This window comes from Rhea americana, unplaced genomic scaffold (assembly GCF_003343005.1).
Source record: "Rhea americana isolate MKP2758 unplaced genomic scaffold, rheAme1 scaffold_334, whole genome shotgun sequence".
Lineage (NCBI taxonomy): Eukaryota > Metazoa > Chordata > Aves > Rheiformes > Rheidae > Rhea > Rhea americana.
In genome coordinates this window covers 664,778-682,175 of record NW_028186462.1, presented here as the reverse complement: position 1 = coordinate 682,175, position 17,398 = coordinate 664,778, and the positions used below count along the sequence as shown (strand labels likewise).

Below are 17,398 nucleotides of genomic sequence, written 5' to 3'. Positions count from 1 at the left end.
CGCCGCCGCCCTGCCAATCATCCCGAGGGCCGCGGGCCCTGTCGGAGAGCTGACCAATCCCGCGGCAGGGGTGTGCTCAAGGCAGCCCGGCGCCAGCCAATCGCCGCCAGAGGCGGGAGAGAGCCCTCGGGGTGCGCCCGCCCTCCCGCTCCCGCTCCCGCTCCCGCAGTGGCGCCGCCGCCACGTTGCCCCCTGCCCCGCACACGGCCGCCTCCCCGCTCGCAGCCCCGCGTCCTCTGTGCTGGTGCCCGTCCAGGTCCCACAGAGGCCCGCTGGCTTCCCACAGGAAAGGAGAGGGCCGGGGAGCCGCGTGCAGTATTTGCATAAATGCCACATTTATTTCTTAACTGAACAATGCCTCAAGTGTACACAGACGGTTTTAAGACCCTAAGCTCCAACACTCATAGTTTTAAGACATCAAGAAAACTAGACTCGTTACTTCAGTGTTTCTGCGGCCGTACGGCGGCAGGGTGCGCGCACAGCAATCACGTATGTACAAGCAAGAGAAACGGTCTCCCGGCACGCGGGGGTGGCGGCGCAGGAAGAACCGACTGGACGAACCCGGTCATGGAAGCACAGGCAACAAAAAAGAAACTAAATTAAATTAACCGCAGCCTCCTCCGTTCACAATAGGATCTTACACGAGTTGCGTCTCACGAACGGCGAGGAATTCCTTCGTGCGGCTCGTGGCGCGCGAGACGGAGGCGGGAGGGCGTATCGGGCTGCGAGACTCGTGGGCCGGGGCTGGTTGGGGGTGTTGATGTGTCTCTGCCTCGCCTGGAGGAGCCGGGACCGCCGCAGCCGAGCTCTTCTGTTCGCCTCCGCGCAGCTGCCCGGAGAAGCGACCCGTCTACAGCAGCAGCAGCCGCCCGCGCGGCCCTCTGCGACGCTGGGATCCGCGTGAACGCCATGCGTTTTTGTCCAGACAGAGTCATCTCAGGCAGAGGCCCCACCTTGGGCCCTCCTTCGGTGACAAAAACCAGGCAGGAAAGTGGCTGCGCTGGCCAAGGAGCAGCCAGTGACGCTTGTGCCATGCAGTTGCCTCTCACCCTCGCTTCCTACACGCCGTGCCTAACCCGAGTGGCACCGTCGCATCTCACAGGCCTGAGTCTCCCCAGATTGGCTCTGTCAAGCTCAGCAGTGATCATCCTTCCAAGCGGCCAGCTCAGCCCTCGGCTGCTAGCAGGATCTCCAATCCCTCTCCCTCAGATCACCCAAAAAGGGACCGTTGGGTCATTTCCCCTTGCTCGTCTTGTGACATTTCCATGCCTTTGTTCTGACGGGGTTAAAAGTCGTGCCTAAATTTTGACTTCCTGTTTCATAAAGGAGATGAACGGTGCTAATTCTGCACTTCTCTGTGGGCAGGGGTGAGAACTGGACCTTGAGTTTCTGGGGGTGGAGAGTGAGCTCCACAGCAGGGCTGAGAAGTTTAGGAAAGCATGTGGTGACAGCAAGAGAGAAGCCACATAACTGGTAATGCAATAAAAATAGTCCTTGTGAGCTGCACTCTGCAGGTGTTGGGACATTTTACAGTGAAGCCAAAAGCATCCTGTGAGTAGACCTTTCTTCTTAACTCCTCAGCACTACATCTTTTCAGCGAGGGCCCACTCCAAAGCCAGGTATGGTCAATGGAAAAATTCCTCTTGACCTCAGCAGGTCTTGGATTGGGCCCTGGTTCCCTCATCCAGCCAAGTCGTGTGCTCTGCAGGTTTGCTGGCCTCAGGCACACTTCAGCTCTGACAGGATGAAGCAAGGTTTTCCTTCACACTCAGGTCATGTGCCTCAGGATCACGGACCTGAGGCATGATCCCACCCATGGTCCCTCCCAAGGACTACTGACAGCCGCTCTCTCCAGGCAGCTGCCCTAAAGGATACAACACTGGCATTGGCACTCCTGACATCTCCAGTGAACCCATGTCTGGTCCCTCGCAGACACAGATCCTGTCTCCATGGGAAGGCCTAGTCTCCACTAGAAGCTGCCTTTACCCTAGAAGAGCCTTCTTCTCTCCCCTGTGGAACTTGGTGTCTCAACCAGATTGTGGCTCTAAGTGATGTTAAAATTTGGGCTTTTACCAACTGGTCTTTGCCAAGGGCCTGATGCAAAGCCCCTTGAAGGCAGGAGGACTGTTGTGGGGGAACTGGTAGGTGTTAATGAAACCCGCAACAGAAATTACTACATGATGCTACGGTCACAGCTGCCTGGAGGCAGATCAGCTCTTTAAGAACAGGTGTGGCTGGTGAGCAGGCAGACAGGACACAGAGAAGGAAAATCTGACTCCCCTCCCTTGAGGATTTAAGGCCAATTATGTTCCTAAGGGGAGGGATGCTCTATCTGAAATCTGGATTTAGCAGCCAAGCCCTGTGTGCCTGCTTAGCTTGCAGTCTGAGTTCTGCTCCAGACAGGGTGGCTGAAACCCATTTGTCACCCACAGGGCCACAGACAGGCACTTCTCCTTCATTAAAGGACACAAATCAACTTCCAGGTATCTAAAACTGACCATAAGATGAAAGGATAAATTGAGAACTTTTCCTGGATGATGAAGCTGCTGCCTGCCTGGGAGAGCAGGAATGGCACGGAAAATGGGAACATGGAAGCAACACGGGGTTGAGCCCCATGGTGACTTCAGATCTGTGAGAGGGAATGAAATGCCCGAGGAGCCAGAGTGAGGCTGGGCAGAACCAAAAAGAGCTCAGGAAGAAAACCAAAAAGCTTTGCATGACAAGAGCCAAACTAAATGGTGCCTGGACACACATGGTCCCTTTGGGTAGAGGGGAGGCTGGGGCCAGGGCAACTGCATGGGGTTGCCACAGAGCCACAGCTCACAGCACAGCAACAAGGAAGGCTTTGCAGGCCTCTGTATGCATGTGATGTCTTCGGTCACCTGCCACCTCTGTCCTACATGTCCTTGCCTCCACAACACAAGCTTAAAAGGGAGAAAACAGCATGGAGAGACCACCTCCACTCAGCACCACACACACAGCATTCAACACACAACAGACAGCGTGGAAATGTGCCACAGAGAACCAAGGCGCAGCCGTGCTGTGCAAATTAAGGTCAGCTGTGAATGCGTGACAGCAAAGCGGGGCCCTATAAAGGACCCAGGAGACGTGCGGAGAAGAATGCCCGCGTTCCTGCCCGGAGTTGCACAGGACACAACCAACTGCTCAGGGAGCCTGAAGGAAAGCATCCCCTAATCGGCCAAACGACTGACAAACAACACAAAGAGAGCTGCTGCTGGAGGGACGTGAGAAATGTGACAGCCAGGTCATCAGGTGGGTGAGGTCTTTGCTAGGGAGGAGAAGACCTTATTAGTGAAGCCATCTCTGCTGTGGGAAGGTCTCCCACGCTAGCCCAGCTATTCTACAGCAGCAGATTAAGTCATCTACAGAGATGGAGTGGGGAAGAAGGTGGGCGTTCACTTTTGGAACGGGAAGAGAGTTAAGAAAATGTCAGCTATAAAAGTAAAAAGAAGCCACAATCTCTCTCTCCTCCTCACTGTCCTCACCCCAAAGACCCACACCATTCTCTCCACTGCCCATTCAATCTGCTTCAAGCCTATTCTTCCTGCAAGAAAGAGAAGGGATATAAAAGCCCTTTCAGAAAAGGGCAGTGAGGAGCCACCTGGGTTGAGATGGCTGTTCCAAATCCCAGCTCCCAGGGAACTTTCCCATCTAGCTTTGAAAACAGCCACCCAAACCTATGTGCTCCCTGTCATTGTCTGCAGAGATGGGACAGTCCCAGCCTCTCCCTCGGCATCCCCAGCCAACTGGCAGCAGGCTATGGCCTGAGGACCCCAGGCAGCCCCGATGAACAGGTATGCGTCCTGCAGTAAAGGGGGGAAAGTGCTCCAGGGTTCCCAGGCCCAGCCCAGGACAAGATGGCAGGGATGGCTCACTTGCTTTGGGTTCTTTGCTGGCAATAGTGAGAGCCCACATGCAGCTGCCTCTCCTCAGGGCTGGAACAACACCCCTTTGCAAGCTGACCGGCAGAGCTGTCCCCAGCACCAGCATTTCAACCTCCTTTTCCCAAAGCAAGGAGAAGTGGGGTCAGGGCCCTGCCCTGTCTCCCAGCCATAGCTCTGCGAGAGCCAACCTAGGCCCTGGCCCTCCAGCACTCATCTGGCTGCAATCACTGAGCACAGCAGGACTGGATTTCAGGCACTGGGCAGAAAAGAAGCCAAATCACACTCACCCTCAGCACACACAAGCGCACGTACACGCTGCACACCCCCACTGACATGCAACTCTCCCACAGGGCAGGGTGCCCCATGGCGGTTGACTTGTCTGTGTGAGTGTGGGTGCTCTGGCCATCCTAAACGGCACAGATCCCCCCTCCAGAGGTAGATGGGGCAGGTAGGAATTGCCTCGTTTGGGAAGACAGTGCAGTGTCCCGTCACGGCTCAAGGGAAAAGTAGTTTAAGCTCTGGAGGGCAAAGCAGAGGGTTGGGGGAAAGGATGGGGAGCAGGGGCGATAGCTCTGCAGTCACTAGGCACATCTGCACCGTGGGGGTACAGGCCCTCCACGGTTCGCCACCTCTCCCAGGGATGGTGTCCCTGAGAGAGGGCCCAGGATGGCCTTCACACCAGCCTACCGCCAAGGCTCTCCCCTGCCCAGGGGAGGCGTTGTTCAGGGGCAAGGACCCAATTTATGGGATTCTATGAAGTAAATAGAAATAAATACTTTATAAATATAATCTTAAACTACTGGCACCTGATTTCACCCTGCCATCTTTTGTAGAAACATGAATAAGTTAGGAAATCCCCATAACTAAACTATCACTTTCCCTTCACGTGGAAGCAATTCCTCCTGATTTCCCACCTCTGAACTCTCCAACATTCTTACCTCTGTAGATCAAAGACCAGCTTTTAACCAAAACTACCCTCTTCGCTCCCTCCCCTCCAAAAGGAACCTCTCTGGAGTGTTACAGATGGTGTGACATGAAGGTCACCCATGAGGGGATGAGCAGAAGATCACATGCAGCCAAGAAATCCTGCCCAGGCGGGACCAGGCTTTTGCAGCTACAAACAGAAATGAGTTTCCCCCGTGAAGGTGTAAATCGAGACAGATCCTTCCATGGAGCAGACAGCTGGGGCAGCAGATGGTGTGAGAGATCGGACGTTAACATGGGGACTCTTGGGACAGAATCAGCAATCTTGATCCTGTTGGCAGATGGATGAGGTGGAGGGTGTTTTTCAGGTTAGATTCTCATCTGGGCTGTTCTCCTTCTGGACAGCTTGGATCTGATTTGGAAACCGAGAGACAAAGGTAGTCAGAGATAAAGAAAGGGAGCTCTGAGGTCCTCCAGAGATTATCGTCCTGGATGGAGGCTGATGCTTGAATCCAGCCAGAGCTAGAGGGATGGTGGGTTAATGGGTTTCTTTACCCAGGGCCTAAAAGTTTCTATGCATCTATTTCTTTGCCCCTAATCCTGCTGTTGCAAAGATGATGTGCAAAACCAATCATGGATCAGTGTTCCTGCTGCTACAAACAGATGTCTCTTCGAGCTCAGCACAGCACTGTATCAGGCATGACCTGGCTCTAAATTCAAGTGTTTAAGCGAGGAGGAATGATCCCCTGTAACGTAAGGAGGCAGAACTAAAATCAAAATTAAAGCAGTCCAGACTTTGTCTGCTGGGAGCACAGCTGTGCTTGGAGGTGCTTTCCCCTGCCTGGCTGTGAAAGACAGCAGTCCTCAAGGGGACTGCGCCAGGGACCAAGGGCAGGGAGAATGCGAGGCCACTGTTTTCCTGGGCTCCTGCTGAATGCTGCAGCAGCACAGATACTTCCTGTAGACCACACATTCAACTCAAGTGATGATTTCAACTCTCTCCAGCCCAGTGCTGTTAAACCCAGGTTCGACACACCCCCGAGGGCTCAAGGATGGGCCTTCCCCTCTTCAGTGCTGCTCAAGGCTTGGCCAAGGATACTAACACAGGTGAGTGAGCACAGCCTCGAGCCTCTAGGCTGGGAAAGGGACTGGGAACAGGACATCTTATCAGAAAACCACTAAGTTGAGAGCCCTAACATCAATAGACACTGTGGTATGGACAGCTGGGCACATATATTTTCTGCTCAGTGTCCAGTCTTGTTTCTACCCATTGAAGAGCCTGATGTATGAGAAGGATCCCTCAAGGGGCAAGGGCTGGGCTGCAGAGCCCTGGCTACAGCAGCTGTGAACACCTCTGCCCCAAGGCCAGCCTAGCTCTCGTGTAAATGATTGCCGTGCACCCCTTTCCTCCCACCCGTCCTCGTCACCTTATGGATCCAGCCAGGAGAGGGTTGAACGCATAGAGCCAGTCGTGCATGTCCTTGTCGCTGCTTGCCTGCAGCAGGATGCCTCGGTGCTCCGTGCACACTGCAAATGTGTTCGGGGTCTGCAGGGGGAAAGCCTGGGATGAGTCCCTTGCCCAGGGAGATGCTGGGGCAGGGTTTGCTCCCTGTGCTCAGAGCAGGCACCCTGTGCCTACCTTGAGCATGGCCTGCTGGTCCTCACTGTATTCCACTTGTGCCTTGGACAGGTTGAGGATGGCCCTCTCAACAGAGTCCTTGTCCGAGTTGTAGATGTAGACGTAAGGGCGCCTCACCACCACAAAGCGCTTCACCCAGCCATTGGTGTGGGGTTCCAGGAAGTGCAAGTAGCCCTTCTTGGAGACAATGGGACTGCAAAGGGGGAGAGGGGCCACGCTTAGGGTGGGACTCGGATGCTCCAGCTGGAGCGAGTACCGCAAGGATGCAGCAACGGTAGGGCGCTTCTCCTCGTCCCCTGCCAGATGCTGCTGCCTTGCCCCTCCTCAGCCAATCTCGCTCGATCTGGCTGCCCCAGCAATTCCTACCTGACACGGATCTCCTGAATGTCAGGCACCAACAGACGCTGGGGCTCCTTCTCTTCCTCAGGTCGGCAGGCTGGGGATTTCTTCTGCTCCCCTTCCACTGGAGGCTCTAGTTCAGGACTCTCTGCCCTGGAGGAGACCTGCGGAGTTCTGGGAGGAAAGGAGAGGCTGGGCATTGTAGGAAGAGGGAAGGCCGGGGGTGGCACCCATCAGCCAGGACCATGTCCGAGCCATATAGCTGCCCTGCTCGGTAGACTTCCAAGAGTCAACCCAATCAACCCAACCTCCCGGCCACCTTCTTACCTGACCTCCATGGCATTGTAGCGTCCTTCCACCAGTGATGGGCAGGTAGAGGAGGGGGTGAGGGTGGTGACACCAAGGGCTGGCATGGAGGGGTCTCTCATGAGGGTCACAGACATTTCGGACAGCTGTGGAGGAGCAGATGTGCAGACTGGAGTCTCTCTGCCCAGGCACTGCTCAGGCTGGGGCAGGAAAATGAACAAGCACCTGCTTGTACTGGGAGGGATGAGACCTCCCTCTAACCTACGATCTGGAGAGCCATGCAGTCCTCTCTTGGCACGGTCCTGAGCTCTGCGAATATCAGAGCAAGTGGAGGGTGACAGCTGCGCCATCCACAGTGCCACCACACAGGAGCAGGGACAGCTCCCATCCCACACGCTGGCTGTGCAGGGCAGCCCCGCACTGTGCCCTCTGCCACGCTTGTGCTGCAGCGCCCTCCCAGTCTACACACAACCGCTGTCCCCCGATGGGCCCAGGCATCCCTCCCAGCCCCTGCAGATCCCAAAGAACAGTATGCTCACAGCCCTTACTGGCCCCAGGGAAGGTGGCCACGCCACACCAGCTGTACCTTGCTCTCGCTGGCACTGATGCAGACGTGGCTGTGGCTGTACTCTCTGTTGAAAGTGTGCGTGAGCAGACGCAAGCACTGTGAAGAGAAGAGGAGGCCAAAGGGTCAGGCACACACCTCCTTCTGTCCCTCGGCCTTCGCTGCCACGTCACCGTCGCTGAGTCGTCCAGGTCCAGGCAGCGCTCAGCCAACCCATTTCCCGCTTCCCCTGGGCTTTCTCCTGCCACAATCCCCTGCTGCTTCCCAGCCCTCCTGGGAACCTCCGCTTGGCTTTGCCCCGCACACCCTAAGGCTGCCAGCCTCTCTGTGGGCTCTGCTGTGAGAAATTACCTTCACGGCCAGTTCCTTCTGCCTCTCGCTGGGGGTCTCGGGGGGAGAGGTCCTGCTCTCCGGGGCCCCATCGGCTGAGAGCGGCGAGGAGACGCAGGAGGTGCTGCGGGACTCTGAGTCCTCGCTAGAGCACGGGGACAGGCTCTCCAGGCCCAGCCGCTGGGTTGTCTCTAGCTTCTCACGCAGGAGCAGGTAGTGCCTTGTCTTCTCCACCTGGATGCAGACAGCCTCACTCAGCAACAGTCCCATCCTCCCACAGGCTCCTTCAGCCCAGTGTCAGGGCATCCTTTTGGGGAACATGCTTCTCAAGCTCCATTAACTTGGCTGCTCATTAACTTCAAGCCTGCTGGGGCCCAGCTAACACCACTGCACAGGAGAGCAAGAGGGACAGCATAGTCCTGCTCTCATCTCCTGCTACAATCTTAAAACAGGAAGGGCTGAGACACCCAGGTGGGGAATCTCATGTGCTCACTTGGCATCCACAGGGCAAGGAGTGAGCTGCAGATTACACTGTCTCAACCTAGGAACTGCACTTTTGGACTGCATTCTAGAAATGTCCCTAAGGGCATTTCTAGGCCAGACTCTTACTTCTTGCAGGAGGCTGAGTTTCTCCAGTTCCCACTGATGGTCAAGGATGAGGCTGTCACTGCGTGGCCGCCAGCCAGCCAGGTTCTCCTCTCCCCGCACATAAGCCACAGAGGTGTCCAGCACGCGCCGGCGCCGTCTCTGCATGCCTGACAAGAGAGAAGCACAGCTGGAGAGAGAGAGCCTTCAACTCGGGCACTGCTCCTCGAGGGGCAGCTCCCATCGTGAGCCTCGGGTCCCCACAGCAAACATGAGGGCAGAAACACAGCACCCACCTGGACTGCCTGCATCGGCCACGCGGCAGAGGCTCAGCTCATAGACTCCCGTCACGCGATTGCTGCAAGCAAAAGGGAACAAGATGTTACACATGCAGGGGAATGGCTCTGCAGGGCCTTGGAGCTAGACCAGAGCAAGATGCCTTTCCTCTCCCAGATGTACAAGGAAGGGAGCCAGCCCCATGGTGGGGCCCAGCCGGGCTTCCCAGGAGCCAGGAATGCACCCCTGAACTCCCCATGAGCAAGAGAAAAACCCCTTGAAATGGACCTCCTTTCCTTCTTCTTCCTTGGGCTTTGGAGGCAAATAGATGTTTGTGCCAAAAGAGAAGAGTCTCTTTTTGTTGCAAATCTCCAGAGTTTTGCGCAAACAGAAGAAAAAAAAAAAAACCCCACACATACTCCCATGCCTTTTTGAGTTTAAAAGGAAACTTCACTTTCCTTTTTGAAGATATTACAATAAGAAATCATCAAAAGAGAGAAAAGACCCACGCCCTTTTCACCAGAAGGCACTCTTTAGCCTCTTTTTTGTGTGAAGGGAAGCCTTCCCAGCCAGCTCTGGCTGTTACACAGCAGCTCTTGTGCTGGGGACCTGTCCAGCTCCCTTTACTAAGTGACAAGAAACTCTAAGCTGAGGATGCAGGGGAATTCTGGAGAGTTCAAACAGCTAAACACTTCAGCTGGCCTTCAGCCTCCAGGAGAAAGCATGTGTCCAGCTGGTGACAGCAGCAGGAGGGGCGAGCCCAGCTTGGCCCCTTCCCCAGGCCCCAGTCTATTTTGCCCACACTGCTGAGAAGCCCTAGGGACAACTCTGGTCCTCCTGGATGCTCACAGCACCTCTTTTTCCTTCTCCTCTACAAAAAGGCAGGACAATCACAGTACCTCTCTGAGGCCCGCAGGCTCCCGCTGCCAAAGAGGTTGCGGATGGAGCGGGATGCAGGGAGCTTGGCATCTCGGGAGTAGAAAACCATGCAGAAATCTTTGGTGATCACCGCAGGCTGGGTGCAGTTCTCCATCTGCAGTGGGGTGGAGAGAAAGGAGAATGGCAGCGACAGTTCGAAGGCGGCTACGGTCATGTCCTCCCCTACCCACTGTCCCCATGGGCTGTCCACTGCACCCAAACATCCATGGGAAAAGCTGGACCTCGGTCCCAGGGCCTGGGTTTAGACTGTGGGCAGGCAGCATGAGAAAGAACTGCAGAAGCCTTTCTTTCCTCCTTAACAAGTAGAATCAGCAAAAGGCAAGCCAGGCACTGCACAAAACATTCACTTAACGTTTTCCTGGGCCATGCCAAGCTATCATTCTGCCCAGAGAACTGGCCCAGAGGAAGCCTCCCTCCTCACCATTTTAATGGCTGAGAGCAGAATTGGGACAAAAACAACCTGCAGTGACATTTTCTCAAATGTACGCTGACTCTTTGAGGTGATGCTCACTGAATACTAAACAATGCCCAGGGCTCTCCTCTGCCATGGACTACAACCAACTCTTTCTCCTCGTTGCATGCATGGGCTTGGAAACCCTGCCATTCTGCCCTCTTTCTTCTGGGACCCCTCATCCAGTCCCCAGCAGTTTCCACTCCCAAGGCTGCCTGGAGCTGAACTGGAGCCTCAACCACATGTGATACAGCATAAAACCTTCCTGTTTCTGTCCTGGTGCTGGGCTCCGTGCATAGCACATCCCACCAGCCTGGAAGGATCTGCTCCAAGCCAAACCAGACCCACTGCTAGGGGAGTGAGGGCAGCTTGGCCTTCCCTAGCGACTACTGCATCACAGCGTAGCATCTGGATCCACACGAAAGCCTTGCGGGGATCACTGCCATGATGCAGAACAAGCTGGGAGAGGCCTCAGGGAGAGGGGTGCTGCCAGAAAAACATCTTTTGAGACAGCTGTTCAGAGCCCTATGGCTCCAGGGCTGGAATCAGAAACGCCCCCCCCCCCCATGTTCAGATTACAAGATACACCTTCAGCCCAGCACCCACCGGAGTTCAGGTTCTGCAGTTCCCCCCAAGGGACTGGAGCCAGGAGCAGGCACTCCAAGGCTGGCAGGCCTAATACTGCACCCCACTGACACCAGTGCCCGTCCTGGCTGCACCCCTGACTGTAGGGGTGATACCAGCTCCCATCTGACTTATAATCACAGAGGTCCTTGCCTCGATGTACGCGGAAAGAGTGATGTAGATTTTCTCTCGGTACGGAGTGACACGGTTGAGTAGCAAAGAGTTGTGCATGGAGCTGTCCCACGCTGCTTCAAACTGGTAAAAAGTCCTGCAAAGAAAAAGCAGAAAGCTGCTAAAACAACTCCCACAACCCAGGCAAGCGAACAAGGAGATGCCACCTCCCCTCCCCCCCCCCGCCCATCAGCACTGCGGCAGGCCTGCAGGGACACACGGACATGCACACGCATGGGGACAGATGGGGACAGCCACTCCCGAGGACTCAGGCTCAAGGCAAAGCCAACCTGGGACAGGCGCAGCAGGGCGGGGATGCGGCGTCCTCCAGGATCAAAGCCTGGCATCGAGATGGCCAACCGACTGGGGATTCGGCTCGAGGGATAAAGGAGGAGGGACTGCACGGGGAGCAGAGGAGTTGAGAAGATTTGGCAGAGGGGTGCTCAGTTGAGGTGCAGGACAAGACAGCGGAAAGCCGGGAGAGAGGGAGCAAAATCCCGTGGGGCAGAGGAGGGAGCGTGTTCCTGGAGCTTGCAGTGGCGGTGTTGCTAGCTGCCACCCCTCCAGCACTCCCAGACCACAGCACAACGTGCCTCCTGGCCCCCGAGGAGTGGCTGTCGCCATTCGGATGACGATGGCCAGAACAGAAAGGAGGGAGGATGCTCAGCACGGGCGGCTGCTGTCAGCCCAGCCCCGGGAGAGCAGCGCTGGGGGACCCTTCCTCGCAGCGGCCAGCGCCGTCAACATCCCCCCGGCGAGCAAGGCATCGTTCCCCTCAGCTCACCCCCTCCGACACCGTCGTGTAGGAGCCCCAGTGGGTGGGCGCAGGGCCCGGGAACCACCCTAAGCTGAGCGATTTGGCAGCCAAGCCTAAGGGGTCTTCCTAGGCACTGACCCAAGCCTACCTGCTCTGCCCCAGCCACCCTGGCCACCACCGTCCCAACCAAGGGAGCTCACTCTCCTGACTGCCCCTTCCATCTCTCCCAGGCCTGGCCACGGAGGGCAGCACCTCTGCATCCTCTTCTGGAGGGGCGATGGGGCGAGGAGACCTGGCCCCACTCAGCCAGCAAGAGGGGGGTGAGCTGGGCACGAGCTCGGGTCTGCAGGGTCCCATAAAGGACGGCACAACCACGCAGAGCAGTGCAGCAACTCTGCTTTTTGGGGGCAAGAAATACAGGCTGGAGGGAGCAGGAGGCAGCTCCAGTTCCAGCACACCGGAGTCCTCCCTGAGCCCTGGCTTCGCTCCCCTTCCCGCTGCCGAGGTTTCTCCTGAACCAGCCTGCGGAAGCTCTCCTGAAGTCTCAGCTAGGGACTGTGGAAAACCATGCTCAAAAAGCAACCAGAGCCGCCCTCCTCGGGCCTCCCCCAGCTCCCGTGTGAGCATCCTCAGAAAGCCATGGCTCAGCGACATCTCAACACAGACACGTCACCACAGCTCGCCGATACGCAGCATCAACAAGGTCAAGCAGCTCTTTAGTGAGAGCCGGGACTGCTCCAGAGTCGGGTGACGCCTGGGAGCAGGGGGAGGCTCTTGGCAAAGGAGGTTTGACTGCACTTGTTGATAAGCTGCGATCGTCCCTACTCGAGACACCGCGTTTGAAGAACAGAGAGTCACGGGTTCAGAACATGTTGCATACACAAAAACCACATGAGAAGGAGTAGACAGAGGATCACTTGTAAGACACAGACCACTAGAGAAGAAAGAGCTCCAAAGGGAAGATAGAAGAGAAGGAAACGAGGAGCATAAGGGGTAGGGGGAGGAAGAGCAAAAAGCAAAGGAACGAGGCAAAGGAGAAAGAGAGAAAAGCAGGAGGGACCAGACCGAGCAAGTGCGCGAGAAATACCTAGTGTCATTTCCGAATGAAATGCTATAAGTGGAAGGCAACCCAGGACAAACACACACACGTACACACACAGAAAAATTAAACGTCAGAAAGCGTTGTCCATCCGGGGCCTTGCTGCGACGCTCCCTACAGCGCTCCGAGAGCAGCGGGGCCACGGAGACGGGACCAGGCACGGGAGCCCGTCTCCCCTGCGTCCGTCCCCGGCTTCGTCGTCCCCGCGGCAGCACGGCACCCGGCTGCGAGGGAGGGCGGCCGCGCGGGGGCTTGCGCACCGGGGGGGCACGCACGCACCTCCCGATACCAGGAGGCGAGTGACCAGCACCTTGGAAACCAAACGGCACAGAAAAAGCCGTAAAACCCGAGGAGCTAACAAGGCTAAGGGAGGCGGCAGCGAGGGCAGGGTTTGGCAGCCGGGGAGGTTCGCATCTCCCCGCGCAACGCGCAGGAGGTCACAGCTGCCGCCTGAGTAACTCTTGGGAGCAGAAAGGCACATCACGGGCAAACCGCACAGCCGCCGTGACCCCGTGATCTCCACCGGGCCTACATTTTGGAAACAAAAGGAAATACCCCCAGGCCCAAATACGCCAAGTGAATTACGGAGATCTGCGTAATACCAGCAGTGCCGGTTTCGCAGAGCAGCAAGAAAACCGAAGCCTGAATCTAAATCTGAGAAGGCAGAAATTATGCACCTTCTTCACAACCCACATCTTCCCTTCACTTTAGGGCCAAATTCATCAGAGAGACGCAAACCCAACCTCAAACCCCACTTCACTGCACTATCAGAGTGGGGCTGCTTAAAGGGACCAAGAGAGATCAGATGGTCAATGCGGAGCAGTGATTTCATGGCTCAATGCAACATGTTGTGGGTGACTTCACGGGAAGGAGATATTAATGAGGGAAATTCCTCAGCAAGGCCAGGCAGGCGGGTATTTCTCCTGCCACCCAGCTATCAAGCCCTACAACATCACTTGCTTTCTCTTCCCCAGGCTGTTCCTGCCTAAATGGGTGCTTTGGCCCCCACGCCAGAGACTAGAAAGGTCAGCAAAGCAATACCAAGATATACCCCTTTTCTGCTTCACAGCTGTCTGAAAATCCTCTGCAACCCTCTGCCTCAGACCCTTCCTCACGGTACACCTGACAGCTAAGAGGGAGCAAATTTAAGGCTAACGCTAGAGAAGTTGAAAGCTTCATTTTACAGCACATCCTTATGGCCAAAGACTGCTGCCCGAAGCAGCAGGGACTCAGTTTCCTCCTGAACACAAACTGCACCCAGGCTGCAGATTCAGGTGCTCCCAATAACCTTAACTCTGCCCTTTCTACGGGACCCCTCCAGCGGTGGCAACTACCAGAGCAGACTTCTTCCTTTTCCAGGACAATGAAATCCTCCCCGCAAGGGCGGCTGTCTTCAGGATAGGTTTGGTGGGAATCAGCTGGCCAGCTCAGCCTTCCACCAATGTAGCCCCCAAGCTAGCTGAATAACCAGCCCTCCATGGGGCTGGCAGCCCTCCGACGCAAGCGCCCAGCGGCCAGTGGCTCTGCCGACCCGTCTCGCTGGCCCCACCATGGCAAGCAGCTCGGCACAGCCCTCACTTCGGGCGGCTCGAAGCTCCGAATCTCAGCGGCATTCCCCGGGGAAGTCAGGCCAGCGAAAGCGGGCTCACTGGCAGTCACGGTGCGGCTGGCTCTACACGCCGTCCCTCGCCCGCAGGCAACGCCAGGGTGAGCCCATGCGCTCCTGCCTCCACCCGAGCCGAGTGCATCTGAGCCGCCGCTGCGGTGGGGCTGCGGGGACTCGGTCTGTGCTCCCTCCTGCGCCCTGGCAGGACACAACCTCCCGCTGGAGGCTCAGCCCTGCCCTCAGGCATCTCTTCCCATCAGAGGAGAGGCCTGGAGGTGAATAAAGGTGCCTGGGACATCCATATTGCTCAAGAGCCCCAGGCAGCAGCACTGCCTCGCAAGGAGATGGCACATGCCACATTGCCCTGGTGGGATGCTGAGCATCTTAATCCCTGCTCAGCATGGGGACACTGCCACGAGCTTCCCCAGTCACTCCATTAGGAATTGCAGGGGCTCCTGGTGCAGCCCGGAGCCTGAAACAGTCCCCAGATGCTGCAGGGGGGGTGGTCTCCTGCATCAAAAAGCTACAGAGCCTGGTGGGACTCATGAGACCCCATCTCTACCATCAGTACTTGCTGGGTACGCTGTGAAACCACAACCCCGGCAGCTGGGAACTGCAGTGCAGCTCCTTCCCATGCTGTTTCACCCAGCTCACCAGCAGTCCTCCCTGGCACTATCTGGCAGCAGCCTTACTTGGCCACTTGGATTCCCACCACCTGTAGCATGCCCACAGCCATCTTCCTGGCTTCAGTTTCTCTACCCTTCTCCTACATTTGGTTCCCAGCAGTGTAGCAACTGACAGGGAAGATGTGCTGCCACATCCTTCCCCTCCCCCCACCAGGATACACACGAGGAGGGATGGCTGTGGGAGCCCCCTCTTTCCCTAAGTCCCAGTGACGCTGCCGTTTGGAGGCTGGGAGCAGCATTTGGGTCTGGTGGCTCTTGCCCACGAGCCACACACCAGGCTCACCACTGTGGTCACAGCTAAATCAACACATCCCCTTCCCCAGACATGTACCGCCCTGCTCTGCCACGGTACCACTAGCTACCCAAATGTAGGTGTGGTCTTTACACCTACTTGTGTACGCACACACATCACGTATATATTGAACCTACATACATAAATCATTTATATACAGCAATATGTATACACAACCCCTACACCTGTCATGGGATGTGCGCACAACACATGCACACACACACACACGCACATGCCTCTGCACAGTTTCTACACAGAGCAATACACACACAGCCTCCCCTCCAGCCCTCTCCTGCAAGATGCTGGCCACCATCTCTTCTAAGAGCCACCAGGTGGCCATAGCTGGGAGGAAACTGCCCCTTCCGCAGCAGGGGATGGCCCGGATGCCCAGCAAAACCTTCAAGAGGCAAGGGGCGCCCGGGTGAGGGTTGAACATGCCCTTCAGATGATGCATACGTCATGAACTTGTTCAGTTCTGAAAAGTCTCTGATTGAGGGTGACCCCCAGGAAGACCTCAGCGGCCTGGAGACCTTCAAAGCATGCAGTGGACCACCTCTGAGTTTGGAAGCCCCCGTGCAAATCATCCCAGCTGGTGAACGAGGTGTGAGCAAGAGCCAGCTTCCTGCCTGTGCAGCGGTGCCCAGCAGCTCTCCATGGGCGCACCAGGGCACAGGGAAGTGGTGGCAGCCAAGCCCCTAGCTGCAGCCACATGACCTGACATGGCACCAGCAAATCGCCTGAAGCAGGGGCAAGGGGAGAAGAATGCAGAAAGGCCAGGATGTCCCCAGGTCCTTTCTGCAGCTCCCAGATCACAGCCATCCCTCCCAAAGTGCCCCAACCCCTGCCTGCCACCCATGTGGTCTGTACCAGCCTGCAGCTACTCAAAGCGCTCCTGGGCCAGAGCTGAGGAAGGGGCAGGAGGCGATGGGGGCAGCATGTTCTTTGCTGGATGTCAGAAAGATAGGAGAGCAGCAAAGTCCAAATGAAAGAACAAAACCAAAACCAGGCAATGGGACACAGGCCAACAAGAGAGAGAGAGAGAGAGAGAGCAAGAGAGAGGGCACGCGATCCAGTCAAACAGCAAAACCCAAGGAAAAGGGACAGAGTGAAAGAGAGGTGCCTGGGGATGCGGGAGGGAAAAGGGAAGAGGTGAATGGAGAGCCAGAAGAGCCAGAAATCAAAGTGCTGTCTTTGGAGGGAGTGAAAGTGCTGAGGTGAGGGGAAGAGAGAGGGGAGAGAGGAGGAGTGGAAAAAAAATCAATGGAAACAAATAATACCTAGGCATATCCGAATCAAGAAACTGCCTGCAAAAACACAAAACAATCACATGGTTAGTGTGGGCTTGAATGGGCAGCAGCAGCGGCAGCAGCGGTTTCAGAGAGAAGCAAGGAAGCCAGGGCCTAGGGCACTTGCCCCTTGTACCCCTTCAGCTCCTCCCCGGACGCTCGGCCATGCCGCGACAGCAAAGCCTCGCGGATGCAGAGAGCTCCCGTATGGATGCACAGTGCAGACAGCGTGCTGAGTTTCAGAGGAGAAGGTGAGGGGGACTCTTAGACCTGGAAGTTTGTCTTCACCTTGTTTTTAGGGGCAAAGCAATGGAGCTGAGCCCACCTGGCAGCCTGCCTTTGGGGTTAAGACCTGCTCAACTGCCTCCAGAAAGCGTGCAGGGTGCTGATCCTGTCTGGGAGCAGGTCAGAAGGTGGCGCGCGAAAGCAGAGCCACAGCCTGGGCTGCATCACGCACCAGGCTTAATGCACACACAGCAATACTTCTCCTTCAGCAATGCTGGGGGCTTTCCCAACTCTCCTCCAGAGCAGCTCTGGAGGATCTAGGAGGCTTCATAGACTCAGAAGAAGGGTAGAGCCAGGGCTGCTCTCGGTAATGGAGGCTGAATGATGTAGGGT

At 56.4% G+C, this 17,398-nt stretch overlaps 1 protein-coding gene across 4 annotated transcripts in view; it reads right to left on the bottom strand.

The window, feature by feature from the left end:
- Positions 1-318: 318 nt before the first annotated feature.
- Positions 319-17,398, bottom strand: part of KIF1A (kinesin family member 1A) — a 61,697-nt gene continuing 44,617 nt past the window's right edge. For 2 of the 4 annotated variants that reach the window (XM_085311181.1, XM_085311183.1), the window contains 12 exons: positions 16,772-16,798; positions 11,037-11,151; positions 9,769-9,902; positions 8,890-8,951; positions 8,618-8,763; positions 8,030-8,242; positions 7,700-7,777; positions 7,135-7,259; positions 6,835-6,981; positions 6,469-6,661; positions 6,257-6,375; positions 319-5,241 (listed from right to left, as the gene is read on the bottom strand). In XM_085311181.1, coding sequence (XP_085167307.1) covers positions 5,199-5,241; positions 6,257-6,375; positions 6,469-6,661; positions 6,835-6,981; positions 7,135-7,259; positions 7,700-7,777; positions 8,030-8,242; positions 8,618-8,763; positions 8,890-8,951; positions 9,769-9,902; positions 11,037-11,151; positions 16,772-16,798 — 1,402 coding nt within the window. In that variant the 3' untranslated portion in view covers positions 319-5,198. The remainder of the gene's footprint in view (positions 5,242-6,256; positions 6,376-6,468; positions 6,662-6,834; positions 6,982-7,134; positions 7,260-7,699; positions 7,778-8,029; positions 8,243-8,617; positions 8,764-8,889; positions 8,952-9,768; positions 9,903-11,036; positions 11,152-16,771; positions 16,799-17,398) is intronic. The other 2 variants (XM_085311182.1, XM_085311185.1) reach the window with 1 other exon arrangement.